This window comes from Triplophysa rosa, linkage group LG8 (genome assembly GCF_024868665.1).
Source record: "Triplophysa rosa linkage group LG8, Trosa_1v2, whole genome shotgun sequence".
In the NCBI taxonomy this organism is placed as follows: Eukaryota; Metazoa; Chordata; class Actinopteri; order Cypriniformes; family Nemacheilidae; genus Triplophysa; species Triplophysa rosa.
In genome coordinates, this window is record NC_079897.1 from 9107926 (window position 1) to 9134335 (window position 26410).

At 46.4% G+C, this 26410-nt stretch overlaps 2 protein-coding genes across 4 annotated transcripts in view; one reads left to right on the forward strand and one right to left on the reverse strand.

Moving 5' to 3' along the window:
- LOC130558653 (uncharacterized) overlaps window positions 1-26410 on the forward strand; it is a 285427-nt gene that overhangs the window by 149891 nt on the left and 109126 nt on the right. The gene's annotated exons all lie outside the window — the stretch shown is intronic.
- Window positions 4719-26410, reverse strand: part of LOC130558667 (uncharacterized) — a 62068-nt gene continuing 40376 nt past the window's right edge. The window contains exons 1-3 of one of the 3 annotated variants that reach the window (XM_057341237.1): window positions 14092-14306; window positions 12352-12502; window positions 4778-6660 (exon numbers count right to left, since the gene is read on the reverse strand). In XM_057341237.1, coding sequence (XP_057197220.1) covers window positions 6222-6660; window positions 12352-12502; window positions 14092-14146 — 645 coding nt within the window. In that variant the 5' untranslated portion in view covers window positions 14147-14306 and the 3' untranslated portion in view covers window positions 4778-6221. Of the gene's footprint in view, window positions 6661-12351; window positions 12503-14091; window positions 14307-26410 lie in introns of those variants that run through there. The other 2 variants (XM_057341236.1, XM_057341235.1) reach the window with 2 other exon arrangements.

Sequence of the window (26410 nt, forward strand, 5' to 3'; positions counted from 1 at the left end):
CGGCCGACCCAAAGATTCATCACAGCCTCTCCATTCAACTGGGCTCATCAACCATTACACCTTCTAGAATGGCCAGAAACCTGTAAGTGGTAATTGATGACCAGCTAAACTTAACGGATCATGTTGCCAGCACCACCCGTTCCTGAAGATTCATCCTCTACAACATTAGGAAAATTAGACATTTCCTGTCCGAGCATGCTACGCAAGTCCTAGTCCAGGCTGTTGTCCTGTGCAGGACCAATGAAGGTGGGGGGCAGATCAAGAGTCAAGTTAATCAAGAGTCAAGTTGATCAAGTTAGATCAAGATCAAGAGTGATGAGGAAATGATCAGACGTGTGCAGCGGGGTCACCTAAGTGTGATGAGTGTAGCGTGTGTAAATAAGATCTAGTTGATTATCAGACTTATGGGTTGCCGAAGTGGGAACTCGCTTGAGGTCAAACGACGCAGTCAGGTTGTTGAATTCGGCAGCCTGTGGTTTTTCAAGGTGGATGCTGAAGTCTCCAATCCTCAGGGAAGGATGACAGAAGAACATCCAACTCATCCAAGAAAAGTCCAAGCTGACCTGGGTGCGATAGATCACTAACAAAATGATTTTTTACAGGGTGGATGATAGTAACAGCATGTGACTCTAAAGAGCTGCTGTCACACAAGGGTGCAAGCTGTTTGAATTTCCAGTCATTTGGGATAAGTAGACCGGTTCCTCCACCCCTCCCTGTTATGCGAGGACTGTGGGAGAAAGTGTAATTATTGAAGAGGGCAGCTGGAGTGGCAGTGTCCTCTGCAGTGGCAGAATGTTTAGCATTAGCTGTAATGAAGTCTGCTTTGTTTACAGCAGATTGGCAGTTCCATAAGCCAATAGGCAAAGTAACTGAGGCAGTTGTTGAAGCTGAAAAAGTGCATAGATTTATAACATTGCGTTGCCATCGGCATGAAACAAATGATTTAATGGTTGTGGAGACAGTAGGGATTAGAAAACATATAGTCAAACAGTGTTTCCCACAGGATTTTGAGAGACTGTGGCGCTAATGACGTCACACACTAATTAGCATATTTGTGACATAATCACGTCGTGTTTGCGTTTGGTCTAGTTTCGGAACTTAAAAATCTGTTTCACTTCTACTCTCTGATCGCATTATATTGTATTTTAACACAACGCAATGCTATTTTCACATATCTGTTCTGTTGACATAAAATGAGTATAAAATGGTGACTGAAAACTACCCAATAACATCTCGTGTTTAATCAATTCAGCTGTTACTTTAACTGCTGCTAAAATCCTGATTTATAAACGTGACATCGTCTGACAAAATCACCATACATTTACATTGAAGAGTGGATATATGAGGTGATTTTGGCTATATTAGCCTACTTGGTCGTCTCATGCATCGCAACAGCCTTTACGGCCGTTACTCTTCTCATCAATGTGTTGTTGTGTTATGAGCGCTTTTTTTATTTTAAATGCGAGTTATAGTTTTATTGTAGATCGCGTATAGCGCAGAAAATTCGGCGCAAATTCAGAAATATGAGAGAATACACTATTGCTGTTATACAAACTTACAACTACAGAACACGCGTGCGCTCGCACACAGGGAGGTGTGTGGGAAACGTCTTGGTTACGGATGTAACCTCGGTTCCCTGATGGAGGGAACGAGACGTTGTGCCGAACCGACAGAATGGGGTTTGTCTTGAGAACCTATCATCTTCTGAGTATTTAGAAAAGGCCAATGAAAATTGGCGAATGAAATTTGCATGCCGGGCTCCTCCCCGGATGTCCTGGTATAAGAGGGAAGCCGGCGTGCTCATTCATTCACCTTTGGTCTGAGGAGCCTAAAGCATCCTCCCCCGACCGCTGGGGTGGGCGGCCAGTGTTGTGGCATGAGGGACACAACGTCTCGTTCCCTCCATCAGGGAACCGAGGTTACATCCGTAACCAAGACGTTCCCTTTCTGTCGGTCTCTCGACGTTGTGTCGAACCGACAGAATGGGGTTCCTATGGAAAACGCCACAGCACTGAGCCGCGTCACAATCTCTGCGGAGCGACGTTGACTGGCCTGGGCGAGTCAGACGAACACGCTAGCGCGAAATTATGACCTTCCAGTGGAGAGGAAGGGGGACCCAGAGCTTTCCACAAAAAGTTGGGAAGCCCCCTAACGCCGGCCGTCACGGACGGAGGCCTGATTCTCTAAATGGCGAGAAGCCGCCCGGCACCGTACGGGCCACTGGGTAAGCATCATTCCCCCCTGGGGGAAAAACGCTGCAGAGGCCACTACCTACCGTAGGGAGGAATTAGTGGAGACACCACATGGTCTCACCATCAGGGGAGAACTCATGGGAGGAATGTGCGGACTGCAGGAGTTAACCGCAAGGTGGGAGTCCACCTGGGGAGGTCATGGGTTGCCAAGGTGGGAACCATTCATGAGGATACATCAGACGGAACAGCCCACGGAGGGGGGGTTACCACGTCTGGAGCACTAGGTCCGGTTAGAGCTATGTGGGAGATAACTCAACTGTTCCCCGGCCTAAGGGGGCAGGGCTGCTCTGCCCAGCCTGTCCCCTGGAAGGGTGCCTAGTGATGGATGAAATGCCTGTTCTTTACCCAGTGGGGGAAAGAGGGGAGGCGTAATAGCCGCTGATCCCCCTAAGGAAGGGGGAAGGGCTTTCGCAGGCGTACGCCCTACCAGCTGCCGGTCCCACACCTTGCCAGGATGCGGGCTGACACCGGTTCTGCACGTAGGTATTAGAACCTCACGGAGTTGTTGGGCATAGCCCAACCCGCAGCTCTGCAGATGTCTGCCAGAGAGGCGCCCTGAGCCAGTGCCCATGAGCGGTGTGCCTCACTCCCAACGGGCAGGGGCAAAATGAGATCGGTATGCCCTAACGAGGGCATCCACGATCCAGTGCGCCAGCCTCTGTTTGGAGACAGCCCTCCCTTCTGCTGACCTCCGAAACAGACAAAGAGCTGCTCAGAGCTTCTGGGCTCTGCGTGCGGTCCAAGTAGAGGCGCCGTGCGCGTACTGGACACAACACGGATAGGTTGGGTCTTCCTCCCCGGTGGGGAGCGCCTGCAGGTTCACCACCTGGTCTCTCGGGAGAGTGGTGGGAACCTTGGGCACGTAGCCGGGGCGGGGTCTCAAGATAACGTGAGAATCCAGGCCCCGAGTTCTAGGCAATCTGTGGACACGGAGGGTGCTTGTAGATCCCCTACCCTCTTGGAGGTGAGCGCCATGCGGAAAGCCGTCTTTATCAAGACTGAGAAAGAGCGGCAACCCCGAGAGGCTTGAAGGTACCTAGGTCGCAAGAGGGTACGGAGCGCGGGTAAGGTGGTCACCCTCTCGCGCCCCTTAGGAACATAATGACCAGGTTGTGCTGTCCCAGAGGCTACCCAGCACTTGGGTCATGATGAGCGGCCGTAGCGGCTACATACATTCCCAGTGTGGAGGAGGAGAGATTACTCCCCCGTCTCTCTTGAGGACGGGACAGCTCGTACCACACGCCGAGAAGAGCACCAGGACGAGAAGAGGCGTCACCTATGGGCGTATAGCCACCCAGTGGCAGAAGCCCTAGCCTGAGTGACGTCCCAACCGGACCGGGGGTGGGTCACTCAGGATCCCCTCGTCCCGTCCAGACATGGAGACCAGATTTTGCCTGGGATGCCATAACGTGCCCCTTCCCCTGGGGAAGCCGTTCGCCAGGGGGAGCGGCCAGGGGTGAGTTGTTGTCAGAGCCTCAGCTCCGAGAACCAAGTCCTGGTTAGGCCAAAGGGGCGTAACTAGTACCACTTGATGCTCCTCTACCCTGGCCTTGCACAGGACCTGTGCAATGAGGCTCACTGGGGGGAAGCGTACTTCCACTTGTCCCGCAGCCAGCTGTGCGCAAGGGCATCCGTGCCGAGGGTACCTCGGACAGGGAGTACCAAAGCGGACAATGGGTGGAGTCCGGGGAGGCAACAGGACCACCTGTTACCCACCGGGGAGACCTGCTCTTTTCTCAGTTGACCTGTAGCCCCACCGATCTAGGTGCCGGAGCACCAAGTCCCTGTGTGTACACAACAGATCTCGAGAGTGTGCCAAAACTTGAGCCAGTCGTCGAGATAGTTAGTACCCGCAAACCTCCTTCCCTACGGGGAAGGAGGGCGGCTTCCACGACCTTCGTAAAGACTCGTGCGTGGAGACAGGGACAGACCGAAGGGGAGGACCCTCTACTGATATGCCCGTCCCTCGAACGCGAACCGTCGGAACGGCCGATGTCGAGGGAGGATCGAGACATGAAAGTACGCGTCCTTCAGGTCGATTGCCATGAACCAGTCCTGACGCCTGACGGACGCCAGGATTCGCTTCTGCGTGACCATCCTGAAAGGCAGCTTGTGTAGGTGCCTGTTCAGACGCAGATCCAAGATAGGGCGCAACCCTCCGCCTTTCTTGGGGACAATGAAGTACGGACTGTAGAACCCGCTGAACATCTCGGCCGGTGGGACGGGCTCGATCGCTCCCTTCACCAGAAGGGAGGCGACCTCCGCCCGAAGTACGGGGGCATCCCTGCCTCTGACTGAGGTAAAAAGGACGCCCCGGAACTTGGGCGGACGTGTAGCAAACTGAATCGCGTAGCCGAGACAGATCGTCTTCCTCAGCCAGCCTGACAGTCTGGGAAGCTGAGACCAGGCTCCCAGAAACTGTGACAGTGATTGCTAGCAGTACGGATTCCTTGCCGGGGGAGGACCCGGGGAGGAGATTGGCTCTGCTGTTTTTCCTGCCTGGCGATTGTCCGGCTCGACGCACTGTCTGTCTGAGAGTGCTGAAGGCTGGTGTTTATACTCGACATTGCGCTTCGCCATGACGCAACGTCGAGTTTGCCGTTCACCGTCGTGCAGAGGGTGAGAGCGGCTGTGGTAACCCAGAGAGAGAGGAAACTCTCCCTTTTTGAGAGTAAGTGGGCGCCAGCCCCCCGGAGGGGGCCAGCAGATGGAGAGACGGGGCAGGATCCGTCCCTATCCGACTTCCCAGCGATGTGGCTGGGGTCGGGCCCAATGGTAGCCTCGATCCCCCTGAGGTCTTCCCATGACAGCCGCTTTGCCGCGGCTGCTGATGGGGCGATGGTCTCCTCTTAGCTGTCTCCTCCAGGGGGGCCGCCTGAGTGGGGGGCACCAGAGCTGGAGGGCGTCGAAGAGGACCAGGGCTGCCGGGAAGCAGACAGTGCACGGGACTCAACGGCCGAGGCGGCCGAGTTGCGGCACGGAGGACTGCTTCTTACTGTCGAGAACCCTCCGGGGAGGCCGCGTGCGGGGTGAGCGGGGCCGCTGCGGCTCGACAGTAACACCAACCAGCCCCCCCTTGCGAGACGGGTGCGTCGAGAAAGCGGACATTCTCAGCGTTACTCATCTGCGCAAGGATCGGTCAGAGGAGTTTCTCATGGACCACAAGTGTGGACATCGTCCGACCCAGGGCCCGCGTGGTCACCTTGGTCGCCCGTAGAGCAAGGTCGGTGGTGGCGCGGAGTTCCTGCATAAGCGCTGGGTCGGTCTTACCCTCGTGGAGCTCTCTCAACGCCCTGGCCTGGCAGGAGCCATAGCGTGGAGAGAGGAGGCAGCTTGGTCCGCCGCAATGTAAGCTCTCGACACCAGAGATGCCGAGACACCACATGCTTTGGACGGGAGTCTAGGTCGAGCCCCCCCAGGTGGCCGCCACCTACGGGCACGAGTGCAACGCGGCGGCATACTCCACCCGGGGGACACCGACGTATCCTCCAGCTGTCTCAACCTCGAGGAAAGAGAGGGTGACAGAACTTTGTTTGACGTGAAACGTGCCGGGAAGGGGCGTTCTGGGTCTTACAAAGTTCCTCATGCACTTCCGGTAAACACGGCACTGGGGGTGAGCGCGGCTTGGAACCACGCTCAAACCCGAGGCGCCATGTAGCCAGCCGCGAGCGCCGGGAGAGGCAGTGCGGGCACTGCAACCCAACACTCACGGCGGCCCGGGACAGCATGGCCGACATCTCGAGGTCCGCTTTTTCCTGGGCTCGACCCCCCGAGGGAGGGAGCCCGAGGAATCGTCGGAGTCGGATGGCAGTACGTCACCCCCCGATGCTGCAGGAGACATCTCATCATCACGCATCGTGTCCGAATAAGTGATTGAGGAATAAGACGGCGGACCGTCTCCTGGGGAATGGTCAGACGAGCGAGACGAGGTGTGAACGGTCCGTGAGCCCGTGGCTGGCGGATTATCGCTCACAGTAATCCCCATATCACCCTCGCTGCTTGCCGTAGCGGACAGCAGGGCCGTAGTCCTGCTGCCACGGAACGGGGAGCAAACGAGGTGGTGGCCGAGTCCCGTGGGAACACAGCCACCTGTGACGCAACGTCTGAATCGTCACCGCCCGCAGTGCGGGCAGGACGTATCCACAACGTCTGCCCCAGCGTACTGGAAGCAGGCATTGTGTCCGTCCCCCTCCTCGATGAGTGTGTTGCACCCATGACAACAGCGGGACAAGCCACGCTGGAGAAATTTGCTCTTTTAGAAAAGGAAATTTGCTCGAACACCTCCGGAACTGCCGAGACGCCCAGGGGAGAGTCACTGCAGGAAGGGACCGTCCGCTGTCCACGTCGTAGATTCCAGCAGAAAGAGTGATCACCAAGATCGTAGAGAAGCTCATCAGATGCGTAGGCTCTGAAGAACAAAAGGTGAATGAATGAGCATGTCGGCTTCCCTCTTATACCCGGACATCCGGGGAGGAGCCCGGCATGCAAATTTCATTCGCCAATTTTCATTGGCCTTTTCTAAATACTCAGAAGATGATAGGTTCTCAAGACAAACCCCATTCTGTCGGTTCGACACAACGTCGAGAGACCGACAGAAAGGGAACTCTACTAACCTTACGTTAAGTCTAATGTTAAACTCGATCAGCCGTCTTCTCTGTCAATAACATATGTGACTGTTGACGTTTATGCAGAAAGGCAAGTACATGGAGGAAGGCATATTGAAAACACCACCACTTTAAACTCACAACCCTATAATGAATTAAGCTATTAGGGTGTGTTCATACATACCATGTTTGGTTCAATTAAAATGAACTCTGGTGCGATTGCTCTGTTAGTGCGGTTTATTTGTGTAAGTGTGAACGCTGCCACCCAAACCCTAGGGCGCACTAAACAAGCGGACCGAGACCACTGAAAAGATGGGTCTCGGTTCACTTTCAAACGAACTCTGGCGCGGTTCGGTTTAAATATGAACACAAAACGGACCAAAGGCATCGAACCGAACCAACGTGATAACAATATACTACCCGAAAAGGAGTGTTTATTAGATCTGTGCTTGCGCATGTAACGGATAAATTCCTGGCACCGTTTTGACTGCTTTAAACACTTCATGAGGTCTTTGCGGGTTACCGGCTTGCTAAAAATACCCTCATATGCGCAGGCATACACTGAGCATGTACAGTATAACCCATGAAGCACTGTGCACACAGCATTGTTTTGGATGTCCAGTAAGTTCCGTTTTAAAATATACATAAAAGCTGTCCAACCACGTTGCGACTTCACACGTAAGCTGTTAGGTTCAATATCTTTAGGTTTGCTGTTAAAATGCCATAAAATGTTCGCTACGAGAACCAGGGCTAAATTTATTTATTTATCTTTTGGTCCGGACCAAAATAACCGAACTATAAATACGAACGCACCCTCAAATAGTAAGATAAAAATGTAAATGGGAATCATGAAAAATCTATTCATGGCGGCCAGTGTTGATAGTGTGACTGGCCACCACAAATAAATCAATATGGGAAACAGACAACACAATGATATGTTGTTATGAGAAGTATACAAATTGTTTGGTTCGTTTTGAAACCATGGCGTTATTAACATAGTTAATTAAACTATGGTGGGCCCCCATAGTTAACTAATGAATGGGAAACACTGGTCAAAAGCAGAGAATAGGAAATATGAAAGAGAAGTAAAAGAAAAGAATTATAGATAAGCGAAAAAGTTAATACTGGAGTGCAATACTCAAGTGCCTTGAGTATTGAGCCTTGAGTGCCACTAACACCCGGTATATTATGAGCAGTGAGAAACATAAAACAGATAACCCAGGATTCTGTTTACATGGGGTTTAGAATAACCAGTGTTTCCGGTAGGATTTTGTGAAACTGTGGCGCTTGAGGACGTCACACTCTAATTAACATATTTGTGACATCATAACATAGTTTTAATACTGTGTTCAAGACACCTCGGAAGTGGGATATTTCCCACCACAAACTCGGAAGTAACATTGGATTTACTAACATTAATGAGGTCGTATGAGGTCTACTTATGACGTTTGTGTGGTTTTTACATTCACAAACATCAAAATCAATAAGAAATAGGCTATTTTCTAGCCGGGTTTTGAGGCCGACTCGACAAACGCTCGGTTTTAATGGGCGTGCCGCATTGAAGACTTCACTGCAAAAAATGACTTTCTTAATTTTTTCTTGTTATCCAGTAAAAATGTCTAAACATTCTTGAATCAACAAGCAAATAAATCTGCCAATGGGGTAAGAAAAATAATCTTGAATTGAGTGACTAAGAAAAAGGTAAACCTTAATTCAAGATTATTTTTCTTACCCCATTGGCAAATGTTTTGCTTGTTTTAAGCACAAATTCACTTAATTATTTTTTTTACTAAAAACAAGACTTATTTTCTTAGGTAATTTTGCTCATCAAGAAAATGCATCTTGATTCAAGAATTTGTAGACATTTTTACTGGAAACAAGAAAAAAAGTTTAAGTAAGAAAGTCATTTTTGGCAGTGTTGGAAGTAAACGCCCACTGTTTACTTCCTGTTTACTATGATTGGATAGCAGTTCACATAGTAAACTTAGTTGGAGCCTTCTGTGAATGTGGTTAGAGACGTAACGTTAGGTTACACATTAGCACTATTCGCATGGGATTAGTATTATCTGGGGACCTTGTGTGATTTATAAATGACCTCCCCACATCTGTATTTCATGTGGCGCATTCGCATGGGATAAATGAAGCCTGTGATTTTACTCAAATTTACTGACTTATTTCAGTAAATAATGTGATGGCAAGGTTTTGCGTATAGTTTGTATAGCCTATAGTTGTATGGTGTTTAATGATATCCGTACCTGTCAGCATTTGAGACCCGTGATCGCAAACCGGACAGATCACCGCGATCGCGGGTCTCAAAGGTTACGAGAGTTTCCATGATAAATAAATAAACAGGAGACTCCCGGTAATTTATGGATATGACCCAGCACCCGAAATAATACCAAAACACTTCAAAACAGCCTCCATTATTATTATATATATATATAAAACCTTGAAAAATTATATATGAGCCCGCCAAATCACAGAGATGCCAATTCGCACGGGACTAATATTATCACAGGACCTCGGTGTTCGTCAAAATATGGTAGGTAATTTGTGGGGGAATTTTTAGTTTACAAATTACAGACATGGGCGATTCGCAGGGGATTAAGATCAAAGTCAACCTCTGCAAATGGCTAGAGGTCCCAAGGTAATACTAATCCTGTGCGAAAAGGGCTCAGGGCATATCAAGCGATCTCCAACAAAGCAATAGTGATGCATGGTACAAAAATGTTGTACTCACATAAGATTACTGCGCCATTCCTATCGGATCCAATATTAACGGCACAGCACTGCTTTTTAATTTTAGTCTATCCGCAAATCCAGCGTCGACCTGTGCCTTGTTCACAAAGGAATCAACAGTAATGTTTCACCCACGTGAGCTAGAACGTCTTTAAAAATAAACTTCAACCACGCATTACAAATGTCAGAATCCGAAGGAAGGTTATGCAGCGACTGTGTTCTTCCACAACCAGGCACTGACTGCACAATATTTTGCGATCTTTAACGGCATGTTTATTGCTTGCTCGCTCTACCTATCTGGGTCCGCGCAACTTGTGTTACTGCAGTACTGTCATGCACGAACCAGTGGGCAGGGCTAGAGAAGTAGTCGTTGATGCTCTTCTGTGGAGGCGGTGTTCAACCTATCAATGAAGATAGGTGCATTCCAGGACCTGGCGTTCGCTGGGCCTGGTGTCAATAACAGTTGTTATTTCAGTAACAAGGGCGTTTTCAGTTTTGACACTTACAGGATGTTTGCTTGAATACGACTCCCTCTTATATAACAAAAGCACGGGTTAAAATTGATGTCTTAATTCATCGCTCCTTTAAAAGTATTTAGTAACATTAATGTAACTAATGATTTAGTAGAATTAAAACATTACAATTATTTCCAGGTTGAAGTGGGAATTATCGAATTTCCGAGAGCGCATGAAGGCAGCAAAAGTTGCAACTGCAGTTCAGACCCGTTTCCATTCTACTCTCTGAATATTACATACAGCATATTGGCCAATAAAGCTGTTTTCATTTACATATTTTCTGTTTCTGTTGTCAGTTTTGTTTTATAACCAAGACACATTGTCTGATAAAATCACCAAACATATTCTGTCACACAGCGCATGCACCGCCTCTGTCTCTGTAAAAATGTGCTTATTTACAGACAAACTGTGTTTGTGCTATTACAGTATATCCAAACAGTCGATAACAGTGGCAGATTTTGGAAACGCTGCTTTCATTCACAAGCCAGCTGCCGTAAGGTAAACTGAATGTGCTGCTTCTCCAGAGATACTCTTATTATAGAGAGATGAAGGGGTCTGGACTCATTTCCTGTGTTCCGCTGAAGCCAGGGTGTTAGCATTAGCCGTTATGCTTTTTTGAATAAAGGTTGTAGGCTTTTCCCTATAGTGTCTTTGGCTTCTGTCTGCCGCTCACTCACAGATGCAGAGAGAGGCATTTCCTGCACCAGGAAAGCAAGACCTAGCGTTCGCGGGGCAGTAATGTTACTGACGGATTGAAAGCAACAGTTTATCCAAAAAGACGCTAGGTTTGTCGGTATACGCGTCTTCTGAAAAAAAGTCGCTAAAGGGGTCAGAAAAGTTGCTTAATCTTGTGAAAGGGTTGCAAATTTAGCAACAATGGCTGGACAAATTAGGAATAAATGGGAAACTGTAGTCGTGGTGGGGAGGATTTTTGACGTGGTGGTCCGCCAGAGCAAAATAAATATAGCGGAAACACTGGAATAACTCTGTGTTGTGCCGCTTGAGAAAAAAGGTATTTTAATTTGTTCCAGCAGTACAGCGTGATCTGTTCGTCTTCATAACTATAGTGACGTAGTACCGGCGCACGTCATGAATCAGGAAGTCGATCACTATGCGGTAGTCAGTCGCAGCAGCGTGCGATTTCTCCCAGTCATCAGTTTCTCGAGCGATCGCCTTTTCCTCTCCTCTTTTGCTAAAGCAACACCTGTGAGTATGTCTTATGTAATATTAGGATAGTGTCTATTTTCATCCCGGTAGAGTGGCGGCTAAATTAGCTTCATGTTTATTACTATTGTTTACTAGCTCGATTGCGTTTTATCATATAGATCACCGCTGTGTAGACAATCCGTGCTGTTTTCTATCACTTGTATTTGGATTTAATATCAATATATATCTCATTTGTATTGTATTGCAGTTTCACAATATTCCCAGTAAACTTTATGGCAATGAATCATCCGTGTCCTGGAGTTCCTTGGGAGTGTTTAAGATGAATGGAGCATAGTCTAGGAAACTCTGGGTTAACCATTTCAAGTCCTAAATACACCCAAATATAGTATTAATGTTTGACACATTACCCTGGCAACAGTATTTAAGATTATTATGAACAAATCTGAAGTGACTTGGGTAAATATACTGTAAGTGGACTTTTTCAAAGTCTGTTGTAAGAGACCACTTTCTCTTGCCAGTTGGTGGCGCTATGACTCACAATAGCCACATTAATGTGATCATGCTAATCATGTTTGATTAAATCACTTAATGTAAGAAGTAGATACAGTATGAGACAGTATGATTTCACCATAATTTTGTTGCCTCGCCATGGGAACACCGATCAAGATATAAAAAATGTTGTTGTGTGATGGATGGTAAGAGAGGGTCGCAGTGACAGGACACGTTTGCTCAATCACTCGGCTAATCATGTAGCTCAGTAGCACATTTTCAAGTTGGGGTAACTAATAAAGCTCCTAAAATGTTCAGTAAGGGGCTACAGCGCTTCTAATAAAAAGTAAGACTGGAGCCATGGATAACAATATTTCATTTTTCCATTGGGCCTAAGGTGAAAGGACAACTGTTTCTGAAGCACAAGTCCTACTTTGTAAACTATTTAATGTTAATGAAATACCCAGCAGATTGAAAATGTGTTGATTCTTCTTTTGTGTGTTTGCTTTCAGTCAAATGAGAAACACATTGAGTTAGGTTAATCAACATTCATAATAGGTGAAACACAGCAATTGTAAGACTTACGAAACAAATTTCCCCATCTCCACCTGGATGATCGGGTCAGACAGCTGCACTTCCAGCAGTTGACTGTCAGAATCCATAAACTCGTCTGGTTTAGCAGAATGTGGTAAGAAGATGCGCAACATCCCCATGTAACTTCCCACCACAACCTTATCTGGATCAAACAGAAATATAAGTACAAAATCAACTACAGGTCTGCATTTGTAGGTTTTCTGGCAACTGCATAAAAGGGCTCCCAATTTTCATTTTTGAGTTAACTATCCCTTTAAATGTAAAACAACACTGAATGGTCTTCACTGTACAAATAAAAAAATATTGATTAAGCCTAATTACTAGTTACTATGATAACAACACTGTCGAGCCCAACTGCTTTTAATTTCAGCAAATAAATGCGTGTTTAAGTCCCTGTTTCTTTGTTTCTCCTATTGAAAGCAGCCATTTTGTTGAATGTTTTGCCAATCAAGGGGCTGTGTTCCCCGTGTGTTCACGTAGGAAAGTGACGTCAATGCCCTCTCTTGACTCTCTCTTTTATTATTCCACCCTTGGTTAATTTTCCAGACAAGCTCAAATGTATTTAAAACCTCATCAATACCTCAATGAAGAAAGTATTACTTGCTAATAAAATAAGCTTAAACATTAGTCCAAAGTTGTTCCCAAAACATTAGAAATAAAATCTAATCCCCATACTAGGGTTGCACGGTGTATGGGTTCTACAGTAGCATCACGATGCATAAGCTTCAAAATACCTGTGATGTCATTATAGTAAATTTTATACATTATAGTAAATTTTAAAGTATCCTACAGTATTTGCTACAATTTACCCAATTAATACAGTTAATACTAATACAGTTTACAGTTTAAGTAAACACAAAATGTTTAATTTAGATCTGTGTATTAATGAAATGTGGTTTATTTTGTAGATTTCAATTGGCAGAGCATCACGATACTATTTGGTATCATGATACTTCAGCTGGTTTAGTATTGTAAACCTGATTGGGTAATACTCGCTGCCATAATTAGTTTGATTGGTTTGTTTAATAATCATGGGTGCGTTTACCATTTTGGGGGCCCTAAGCAAAATCAAGACCTGAGGCCCCCCACACATACATACTAACATGTTTTCTTTGAATTGCACAACAGTAATATTGAGTATATGGAATTAGTGAGAATATCTACATAATACATATATATAACCATATAACCTGGATTTATTTTACTTTGGACTGCATAACAGCACACAAAATTGTTAACAGTTTGGAATAAAAATAAACCTTCTTTGTTTTGGAATCAAATATTTGATATGTGCGCATCATGATTGTGTTGTGGGAGACGGCACCACTACTCCAAAAATTGTGGGGCAAATCTTGAAACTTTAAAATGTAATAAAAATTGAGCTATCAAAAATAATTTAAACTAGAATTAATTGGATTAAATAGTAAAGAACCCTCAAGATTTCAGTGCTTGCTTTCTAGACTATGGTGAACTCACATTCCATTTATCAAAATTTAAATTGCTGAAAATATTTAAGAGTAAAAAATCGTCTTGGTTACGTATGTAACCTCAGTTCCCTGATGGAGGGAACGAGACGTTGTGTCGAACCAACAGAATGGGGTTTGAACTTGAGAACCTATCATCTCTGACTGTACTTTTAAAAGGCCAATGAACTTGGCGAATGTCATGGCATGCCAGTCTCCACCCCATAGATACAGGTATAAAAGGAAGATTGCGTGCCCATTCATTCACCTTTTGTGCTGAGGAATCTGAGAAGCGTTCTCGGTTGATGCATGTGTTGTGGCATTAAGTACACAACGTCTCATTCCCTCCATCTCGGTTACGACTGTATCCTCCGTTCCAACGAGATGTTGTGTTGAGAGACAGACTGGGGTTTGATCTTTGATCTCCAAGAGAGGATTTTAAAACGCCAATGGGCTTTGACGAATGGCACACGCACGCCAGTCCCCGCCCTGTGCATACGGGTATAAAAGGGAGGGGGTGGCAGCCATTCACTCATCCTTTGGGCTGAGGAACCTGAGAGACATCTCCCGGTGAACCGTTGTGGCATGAAGATGTAACTGAGACGTTCCCCTTCAGTCGGTCTCTCGACATTGTGTTGAGAGACAGACTGGGGACCTATCTTTACACGTTACGGCGTTGAGCCATATCACGACCTCAAGCGGAGCGACACTGACTAGACTAGCGAGTCACAAGTGAGCGCTACTGCGAGACGTAATCTTCCAGTGGAATCAGTACTTCGTTGCATACCCTGAGAGGCTCGTACCGACAGCCGTCACGGACGGTGGCATTCATCTCTATTAGCGAGACGCCGCTCGGGACCATAAGGAACACTGGGGAAACACTGCTCTCCTCGTTGAAGAGTGTTACAGAGGCCACATCCTACCACAAGGGGAGGTTACATGTGGAAAAACCAACATGGTCTCACCGGTGGGGAGAACAACATGTGAAAAAATGCGTCAGCCTGAGTAGGGGGGACAGAACCCAGGTGGGGTAACCACCGGAGGGGAGGTCACAGGCTCGCCAACAGGGGACATATGGGATGACCCTGCAGGGGAGTCACTACGTACGGGGCAACAGTCCGAGTATAGGGGTGCACCTGAGCAGGGGTGACTCTACCAGTACTGGACTTGGTAACAACAGACCGCTCCGCCCGGTCTGTTACCACAATTGCCAATGCTTAGTGATGGATGGAATGCCTGTACTTCATCCTAAGGGGGGTAGTAGGGAAGCTAGAATAGTGCACTAGACTAGCCCGGGGAGGGGGAGAAGGCGCTTTCGCAAGCGTACGCCCAACTCAGTTGCAGGCCTCACATGCCGGTGGCGTGTAAGACACGGGCTGACACTGGTTCCACGCGGAGGTTGTAAAACCTCGTGAAGGTACTGGGCGTAGCAAACCCACAGCACTACATATGTCTGCCAGAGAGGTGCCCTGCGCGAGCGCCCCGGAGGAGGCCACGCCCTGGGTGGAGTGGGATCTCACTGCAAGCGGGCACGGGCGATCTTGGGACCAGTATGTCAAAGTAATGGCACCCACGATCCAGTGTGCCAATCTCTGTTTGGAGACAGCCCCCCCGGGTGCTGTCCCCAGAACAGACAAAGAGCTGCTCAGAGCTTCTAAGGCTCTGTGTGTGGTCCAAGTAGAGGCGCAGTGCGTGCACTGGACACAACACGTTGGAGGTTGGGTCTTTCTCCCCAGAGGGGAGTGCCTGCAGGTTCACCACCTGGTCCCGGAAGGGAGCGGTAGGAACCTAGGCACCCATGAGACACGGAGAATGCCTGGAGGGCCCCCACCCTCTTGATGGAAACGAGCGCTAGCAAGAGAGCCGTCGTCATTTAGATGAGGAAGACTGGCGGCTCTGAGGGGCTCGAAATGGCCGTACAAGGCCCTGTAGGACCATATTAAGGTCCCAAGAGGGTACGGAGCGCGGTCAAGATGGATTCACCCTTCCCGCGCCCCTGAGGAAACTAGTGACCAGGTCATGTGGGCCAAGGGACTTACCCTCCACGAGATCGTGATGAGCAGCAATAGCAGCTACATACATTGGATGTGTAAGTGGATGGGGAGAGGTTGCTCTCAAGTCTCTCTTTAGGAAGGCCAACGCTGACCTGATCGGGCAACTCCGTGGGTTCCGCTTTGTGGGAAGAACACCAGGACGAGAAGAGACGCCACTTATAAGCGTACAAACGCCTATTGACGGGGCTCTAGCCTGCAGGACGGTCTCAGGGACCGCCGGCGGCAAGCCACTCAAGGTCTCATCGTCTCGTCAGGGGCCAAACGTGGAGATTCCAGAGGCCTGGCTTGGGGTGCCACATCACCCTGCCCTGCGACAGAAGGTCCTTCGTCAGGGGAATCGGCCAGGGGGAACTGCCGTCAGACCACCATATCTGATAACCAAGTCTGGTTGAACCGCTAGGGCGCAAAAAACAGTACTCGGTGTCCCTCTCCCCTGACCTTGCACAAGACTTGTGCAAGGAGGTTCACTGGGGGGAAGGCGTACTTCCAGCTGTGTGCTAAGGCATCCGTGCCGAGGGGTCCATCGGTCAGGGAGTACCAAAGCGGGCAATGGGTGGAGTCTGGGGAGGCAACAGGTCTACCTGTGCCTGGCCGAACCGCTCCCATATGAGCCGGACTGCATGGGGATGGAGTCACCATTCTCCACGGAGCGTCCCCTGATGAGACAACGCATCGGCTGTCTGATTCAGGTTGCCCGGGATGAAGGGGCTCGCAGCGATTTGATCACCTGCTCACTCCAGAGGAGGAGGCGTCGGGCGAGTTGTGACACCTGCCGTGAGCGTATGCCCCCTTGATGATAGATGTACGCCACGGCAGTCATGCTGTCCGACCGGACCAGCACGTGTTCGTCCTGCATGAGGAGTAGGAACCTCCTCAGTGCCAAAAGGGCAGCCAACAACTCTAGGCAGTTGATGTGCCACCGCAGCCGGGGACCCATTCACTGCCCTGATACTGCGTGCCCGTTGCACATGGCACCCCACCCCTGCAGGGACGCATCTGTCGCAACCATGACGCGCTTCGAAACCTGCCCGAGTGGACTCGGAGAAAAGCCAGATCTGACCAAGGGGTGAGGGTGCGAAGGCACTGAGGCATCACCGTAATGCACCTGGTGCTGGTGTGCCATGCCCTCCAAGGAACACAACTCTGAAGCCAGTGCCAGTCGCATGTGCATCAACCCAAGAGGGATAACCCCTGCCGAGGACGCCATGTGCCCCAGAAGCCTCTGAAAGTTCTTCAGCGGGACCGCTGACGTCCGCCTGAAGTGTTTCAGACAGGTTAGCACCGAATGTGCGCGCTCACTGGTGAGACGCGCTGACATACGGACAGACTTGAGTTCCATACCAAGATAAAAGGAGCTCTGCACCGGGGAGAGCTTGCTCTTTTCTCGGGTTGACCCGAAGACCCAGTCCCTGTGCGCACGCCTTGATCCCTGAGGGGAGCTAAGGCAGCCTCCACGAGTTTGGTAAAAACCCGGGAAGTCAGGGCCAGACCGAAGAGCAGGACCTTGTACTGATACGCTCGTCCCTCGAACGCAAACTGTAGGAACGGCTGGTGTTGAGGCAGGATGACGTGGAAGTACGCGTCCTTCAGGTCGAATGCCACAAACTTCTTCGTGGAATTCGACCTGTCTTAGTGACAGGTTTTAGTGACGAACTGACCCCAAGATGCGCTTCTGCGTCAGCATCCTAAACGGCAGCTTGCAGGTGCTTGTTCAGGAGGCGCAGATCCAAAATGGGGCGCAGCCCCCCACCTTTTTTGGGCACTATGAAGTACGGATTGTAAAACCCAGAAAATATCTCGGTTAGAGGAACGGGTTCGAACACAGTTTCGCCAGAAGGGCAGCACCCTCGTCCCAAAGGGTGTGGAGAATGCCCCAAACCTGCGTGGGCGCCTGGCGAACCGAGATGGATCGTCCTCTCTTGCCGTGACAGCAAAACCAGAGGGGCGATCTGCTTTACCATGCCGTGGGAGGCTGGTTAGGTGGCTGACAGAGCGGTCACCTCGCACAGGGTGGAACTCCAGTGAGGTTGACTTCTCTGCTAACTTACCTGCTTGGTTTTACCACCGGCCAACGCAACGTCAAGTGGAGATTGCGGAAGGCAGCGAGAAGTTATGTCACCCGGCGTACCGTAGTATCGTGAGTGCTGCGGGGAAGCCCGGAGAGAGATAAGCTCTTTTGAGAGAGAGTGGGCGCCTGGCCCTAAAAAGGCACACACACAACCCCGCTTGCGAGATGGGCGCATCTAGAAGGCGGGCCTTCTGAGCGTCACTACGCAAGATTGAGCCACAGATGTCTCCCTTGGACCACTATCATGGACATCGTCTGACCCAGAGCACCCGCCATGACCTCCGTTGCGCAAGGCCAGTGGCGGTGCGCAGCCGGGACGGCCTTCCCATCAACCAGATCCTAACGCTTTGACATATGACCCAGCCATGAGCGCTGCGGGGAAGGCAGTGCAGTGCACTGCAACCTGAGGCTCGCAGTGGCCCGGGCAAGCATGGCTGACAACTCCGCGTCAGACTCATCCTGGGCTCGACCGACCAAAGCTCACCGTCTCCAGGGAGTCATCAGCGTCTGATGCCAGGAAGTCGCCATCCGATGCTGTGACGGAAATCTCATCCTCTGCACGTTGATGCATGGATCCGCTATGGGACGGTCTACTGCCGGCCATCGGAGACAGGTTAGGTGAGCGTAACGAAGCCTGACGGTTTAACATCCATGGGAACCCCCATATCACCATCGCTGCTGCAGACGGCTTGGCAGCGGCCACGGAACGGGAAGCAGACAATGCTATGGCTGTGTCCAAAAAGAACACAGCCAACCGTGACAGCAATACCTTGATAGACATGTGCTCGCAATGCGGACATGCCATATCCACGAACGCTACTTCAGCACGCTGGTGACCCAGACATGTGATGCAGGTATCGTGCCTGTCAGGCTTGAGGATGAGGCAGTCACATCCAAGAGTACAGCGGCGAGACATGCCTGGCGACAAGTGCACGCTGTAAGAGATTTCAGCTCTTTTAGAAATTTTCTCTAATAGACACATTCGGCTCGCTACCGAAACCCCCAGTGGAAGTCGCACACACCAGGACGAATCCGCAACTCTGCGTCGTAGAATCCAGTAGCACTCAGAGATAATTCACTTAGCATTAGCTTCACAGGTTCCGAAGAACAAAAGGTTAATGAATGGACACGCCATCTTCCTTTTATACCCATATGTACGGGGCGGAGATTGGCCAAGTTCATTGGCCTTTTAAAAGTACAATCAGAGATGATAGGTTCTCAAGTCCAAACCCCATTCTGTCGGTTCGACACAACGTCGAGAGACCAACAGAAAAGCAAGTTAAGACATATTTACTCAACTCAACTCAACTCAACTTTATTTATATAGCGCTTTTACAATTTTCATTGTTACAAAGCAGCTGCACATGAGACACATTGACTACAAGCAAAACAATCAAAGTTGTACCTGCAAAAACAAGAAAAGGTTGAAAACACAGAAGACAGACACACCCACACACAAAACACTCCACACACACAACACGCACACGCACCAACACACACAGACACAGAGACACACGGATGCGCACGCACACACACACAACACACACACACACGTACGTACACAGACAAGTACGCACACACACACACACGCTCAGTGAGAGCACACATTTAGGATAAAGGAGAGAGAAGCAAAGGTCAAATATAACAGATAATAAATTCCTATATGCAATATTAATTAAGTAAAACTTTAAAATTCTAAAGCAGCCCCCCCGGTCAGGCAGATAGTGCAAAAACAGTATGCAAACGGTGGCGAGGAACCCAAAACTCTAATCGAGAAAAAAAACCTCAGGAGAACCCAGGCCCAACCAGGGGATTCCAGTTCCCCTCTGGCAAAAGCTGCTGCCTCTGCACAAGCTCCAGAGAACTTGCACAACAAGGCTAAATAAAATAAATAAACTTAATAATAAAATAAATTATAGTTTAAGATTATCATTAATAATCTAATAGCATTTGAAGTTTTGTGGTGAAGACATGTCAAGAGACCGCGTCCTTCTTTATCCAGCTCTATCATCTCAGCTCTTGTCAGGTCCCCACTTCCCATTCTCCGCTCTACCATCAGGTCAGGCCATGAACTGCATCCTGCTCGCTGTGGTAACCTTGGAACAATGAGACAAGACTGGCTGAGAGTAGAGTACTGTTCTGTACTCTTTGATGCAACAAGTACATCAGTTGTGTTTTTGGTTCCGGTTGATCTAACTAATGCAGCCTAAACCCTCTGAAGATTTATATTATGGAAGAGTAGTGTATGCAAGATTAAAAAGATGCGTCTTTAGTCTAGATTTAAACTGACAGAGTGTGTCTGCCTCCCGGACAGTGCAGGGAAGACTATTCCAAAGTTTAGGCGCTAGATAGGAAAAGGATCTACCACCTGCACTTGATTTTGAAATTCTAGGTATTACCAACTGACAGGACGCCTGAGAGCGTAATGCACGTGAAGGACTGTAATACAAAAGGAGTTCATTCAAGTACTGAGGAGCTAAACCATGTAAGGCTTTATAGGTAAATTTACGTGTATCAAATATATTTTCCTCCCTAAAACATAAAAGATGGATGCTGTGATCTAACCAACTAAAAACCGACTTAAACTAGGCAATTACAACAATTGCATTGAAATTGCAATTTCACAAATCTACAAATCTGCAAAACACAATACTCTACAAGTTATTGATGTGCTTTAGAAACAGGCAAATGTAAACAGATTGAAATTCATTGCTAGATGGTATTAAAACTAACCCTACAAGCAACCTGTCTGTTTCCAGGGAAATCAGAGTTCAAGGCACTGGTCGCAGTTTGCTTTTAACGCTATATGGAGCCTTGGTCTAATTGTTAGGAATGTAACGATTCACTCAGCTCACGATATGGTTTATTTACGGTTTATTTTTACAAAATGAGTTGACACAAATTAGAAATGAACAACTGCCCTTTTATTATTTCTCAAATGCTGCACATTTCTTTGTAAAATAAAAATATATTTTATGTCAAATAACAAAACTAAACTGCAATTTTAAAACAACTTCCAAATCATACACAACTATTAAAAAATGTTCAAACATTCACTGATGCTCCAGCAGGAAACACGATGCATTAGGCTCACGATCTTGTTTCACCCAGGCGATACCACTGTAGCAGCTCGCATTACAGCCTGCCTAGAAGACATCTCTGCTTGGATGAAAGAGCATCACCTCAAGCTGAACCCTGCCAAGACGGAACTACTCGTGTTACCGGCACACCCCACGGTGCAACACGATCTCACCATCCAACTTGGCAATACCACAATCACTCCTTCCAAAACAGCAAGGAACCTCGGAGTCATATTTGATGAACAGCTGTCCTTCAAGGATCACATTGCAAAGACAACGCGGTCATGCTGATATGCCTAATTCAACATTAGAAAGGTTAGACCCTATCTCACTGAGCATGCTGCACAACTCCTTGTCCAGGCCCTGGTAATCTCAAGGTTGGACTACTGCAATACTCTCCTTGCTGGTCTTCCTGCAAAGGCTATCAAACCACTACAGCTGGTTCAGAACGCAGCAGTACGCCACGTCTTCCAAAAGCCCAAAAGGGCTCATGTGACACCCCTTTTCATCTCTCTCCACTGGCTACCGGTTGATGCCCGTATCAGATTCAAGTCACTAATGCTTGCCTAGAGGACTATCACTGGATCTGCACCAGCATACTTTCACACCCTCATACACTCCTACACCCCATCAAGAACCCTGGGTTCAGCAAACGAGCAGCGGCTTGTATTGCCTTCTCATAAGGGCAGTAAATCGCTTTCCCGCTCATTCTCCCTCACAACTCCTTCCTGGTGGAACATTCTTCCTAACTCGGTCCAGTCAACCACATCTCTCACAACATTAAAAAAAACTACTTAAAACCCATCTCTTCTGTGAATACTTGACAGACAAATGAGAAAAAAATTAAATAAATAAGAAAATAAAAACTAACCCTCTCTCTTTCTCTCAACAGGTAGTGGTCTAGCTTTTGTTGAAACTAGTAACTTTGTATTAGCACCTATTGTATTATTGCTCCTGTATGACATATTGCTTATTGCTCCCTGAACAATTAGGAGCCGAGCTGTGAAAACTTTATGAATTTGAATATAAAGGTAAATTGTACTTAATTTGTCTTCCGGGAAACATGCAAGTATCTTCTGTCGCTTCCGATGGGCAGTACTAAATGGAAAAAAATGATATTTCAACAAAATAAGAAAAATGTGGACATCATCATGTTCAGTTTTCACCCCAAGGCTTTTAACGCATTGTGTTTCCTTCTGGAGCATCAGTAAATGTTTGAATCTTTTTTAATAGTTGTGTTTGAATCCATCAATTGTCCTCAGTGTGAAAAGATGGATCTCAAAATCATACAGTCACTGCTGGAAAGGGTTCAAATATGCAAAATATGCTGGAAAACTACAGAATCTGCAGGACCTGGAGGATTTTTCTGAAGAACAGTACCCAGTTTAACTGTTCAGAACAAAGAAGGGACTTATGAACAACCATCACAGCAGATCATCCAGGTAGATCATCCAGGTAACCACACACAGTATTAAGAACCAAGGGTTCCCAAACTTTTGTACAGGGTTTTTTGAACAATTTCAGGTATTTTTTGTCTTGTGGACTATATGTAAACCTCTATAATGTTAAATATTTTACTCAGGACAGTGCTAAATAAAATAATAAAATGCATTTTGTATAATCTTTCTGATGTTGTTACAATTATTCACATTCTCACAGATTCTACAAGAGGTTCCCAAACTCTCGCATTATATATTTGCAAAACAAAATAAGTTTTGCAAACAAAAATTTATGTTTTGAAAATAAAAAAATGGAATAGGAAAAAATTTCGTATAATTTTTTTTGTTCTGTTGAACACAAAATCAGATATTTTGAAGAATTTAGAACAGCAAACAGTTCTAGGGCACCTCTGACTACCATTTAATCATTTTTATTCATTCTGTTTGAATGATTACTTTTAGATTATGTTTGACTTAAATCTTATTTGATGTCACATATATTGAAGCAGGGTCATTTCACCAGATACAAAGAGGAAAACATACAGTGGCTTGCAAAAGTATTCATCCCCCTTCATTTTATTCACATTTTGTTATGCTGCTGCCTTATCTTAAACTACTTTAAATGATTATTTTTTTACATTAATCTACACTCCATGCACAATAATGACAAACAAAAAAACTGAGTTTTGACAGCTTTGCAAATTTATTAAAAATAAAAAACAAAAATAAGTACAATGCATAAGTATTCACACCTTTAACTCAGAAAATGGTTATAGCGCCTTTACAGACTCAAATCTTTTTGGGTATGATGTGAAAAGCTTTACACATCTGCATTTGGCAATTTTCTGTCATTCTTCTCCTCAGATCCTTTCAAACTCTGTCAGGTTGGATGGAGATCATCAGTGGACAGACATTTTCAGGTTTCTACAGAGATGTTCAGTTGGGTTCAAGCACTGGCTGGGTCACTCAAGGACATAGACAGAGTTGTCCATAAGCCACTCTTGCATTGTTTTAGTTGTGTGCTTAGGATCATTGTCATGTTGGAGAATGAACCTTCTGCCCTGTCCGAGGTTCTGAATGTTCTGGGCTAGTTTTTCGTGATCATTGTCTCCGTATTTTGTGTACAGTCCCTGAAGCTGAAAAACACCCCCACATCATGATGCTGTTTCCACTACACTTTACTGTTAAGACGGTATTGTACAGGTGTTGAGCAGTGCTTGTTTTTCTCCAGACATGATGCATGAATCTGAGATTCATCAGACCAGAATATGTTGTTTCTGACAGTTTGAAAGATTCGTTGAAGTACGTTTTTGCATATTTCAAGTTTCCATGTGTCTTCACTGAGCAAAGGCTCGACTCTGGCCACTAAGCCATAAAGCCCAGATTGGTGGAGTGTTGAAGTGATGTTTGTCCTTCTGTAAGTTTCTCCCATCTCTATATATGATCATGGAGCTCAACCAGAGTAATCATCAGCTTCTTGTTCACCGCTCTAACCAAGACCCTTCTCCATCGATGGCTCAGTTTGGACAGGAGGTCAGCTCAAGTAAGAGATCTGGTGGTTACAAACCTCTTTCATTGAGGATAAATGGAGGCTACATGCTTCTGTGAACCTTCAATACAGCAGATTTTTTTCAGAAGTCTTCCCCAGATCTGTGCCTTGATATAATCCTGTCTCAAAGCTCTACTGGCAGTTCTTTTGACCTCATGTCTTGGTTTTTACTTTGATATGCATTTTCAGCTGTTGCACCCTTTATAGAGAGGTATGTGCCGCACCAAATCATACTTATTCAATTGAATTTGGCACAGGTTAACTCCACTCGAAGTGTATAAACATCAACAAGCAAAACTAATGCTTCTGAGCTAAATTTCAAGTGTCCCAGAAAAGGGTATGAATACTTATGCAATGTACTTATTTTTGTTTTTTATTTTTAATACATTTGCAAAGCTGTCAAAAATCAGTTTTTTGTTTTGTCATTATTGTGCATGGAGTGTAGATTAATGTAAAAAAATAACCATTTAAAGTAGTTTAAGATAAGGCAGCAGCATTACAAAATGTGAATAAAATGAAGAGGGATGAATACTTTTGCAAGCCACTGTATATTCCATTCTTTATCACCAACAAGAGCCTGAACATATTTTTAAAGTACTAAAATACTAACACACTGACCTTTTTGGCGTGGGCGCCATCTTGATATGGAGGACCGAGAGTGCCGATTAGCAATAAAACGAAGAATCAATTGATCAATTAAATAATTAAAACATAAAAATGTTAACAAATAAATAACTTTTCAAATTGAGAAATTAATAGACTTATTTAAAATGGTTTATTTAATTTGTGTTTTAAAATGTAGTTTAATTGAACAATAAAACGTTAAATAAAAAAAAATATTTTAAATGTATAAATAAATATATACATTTAAAACTGTTTATTTAATTCATGCTTTAAAACGTAAAAAATAAAAAGTTTTATTGTGCACATTTTAAATGCACATTTTAAATCGCTTTTTAAAAAAGCATTTGTCAAATGCTTTTCTCTCTCTGTTTGCCAATTGCTTTTCTTTTTCGTTTTGCCAAATGCTTTTCTTTATCCATTTGTCAATCGAGTCAAAAAATGCCATTGGACAGTACACACGTGGGGGCAACCAATCAGCTTTCGGCTCAGGTTTAGGATACACCCCTTCTCCCACATGTCATACGAAGTAGATGTAAGGCGGAGTTTCATTGGACAACAAGAAAGACCTACCGCCATTAAAACAGTTACCTTATTGCGCTGCGCGCCATAACTACATGACATGGCAGATGTAAACTCGGACACTGCATATATGTGAACAAAACAAGCATACAGACAAAAGCTCAAATTAAAGCGTGGTTGCACACCGAACGGAGACGGGCTGCGCCGTCTAGAACAGTGGTTCTCAACTCATGACCCTAGAGATCCACCTTCCTAACGAGCTCAGCCTTAATCCTGATAAAAACTCCATCGCGTATCACATTAAAGTACCTTAAGAGCGATTCAAGTGCCAACTGCTTTGTATGTGTTTGAATCGCTCTAGCGGTACTTTAACGTGATACGGCAAGCAATATGCACAGCAGTCGAACGTTATTATTCCTGAAGCCTTGAATAGCTTTTTCAGGTGTGTTTTATCAGGGTTAATTCCTTCGAATGGAACATAATTCACGCTCCTTACGAACTGGAATCACGGCAGAATATCCAGTGATAACCACTTCGCAGGGCACTTACGGACTTACTAAGCAAACGTCTTAAGGTGGATAAGAGAAATATACAAAATGTGTAGAACCTGGGGGTCATGAGACCAGGATTAGGAACCGTTGTTATCGGGGAATGCTACCACCGGTGTGTACCCCTATATAACAAGATGTGCAGCACACATGATGCACGAGGAGTAAATGTTACACCGCACGCGAGCAGTGCAACAAATGACCATAGAAACCATTAATAATAAGGCATTTGTTCCATCGCATCGCATCCAGGGACAGAATTTCTGTTTATAATGGGTTATAGTCTTTTGCCGCGCTGCTCACGTGCAGTGTAATGTTGTTATTGAAAATGGTGTTATTGAAAATGGATTGCAGGAAGCTTTCCTGGCAGCATTACAATATCAACCGAGATTCATCCTCGTCTCTACTACACCCGATTCACCGCCACGCGATTTCGTTTTGGCATCCACAACAACTGATTAACACATCCTGGGCTCTTTGAGGGGATAGGTTCAGTGTCGAGGCCATTGTGGGTACAGCTCACGCTGAACTCAGTTCATAACTTTGTTTCTGTGCGGATCTCCAGCTCGGTCTCTCGCCATCGTAAAAGAACAACGCGACCATGCCTCTCACGCGCTGAACTTCGATCATTCTCTGCTGGAGTTTGTGTGTAGATTGATGAAGAGTAATTTGGGCTTTTGTCTGTATGCTTGTTTTGTTCACATAT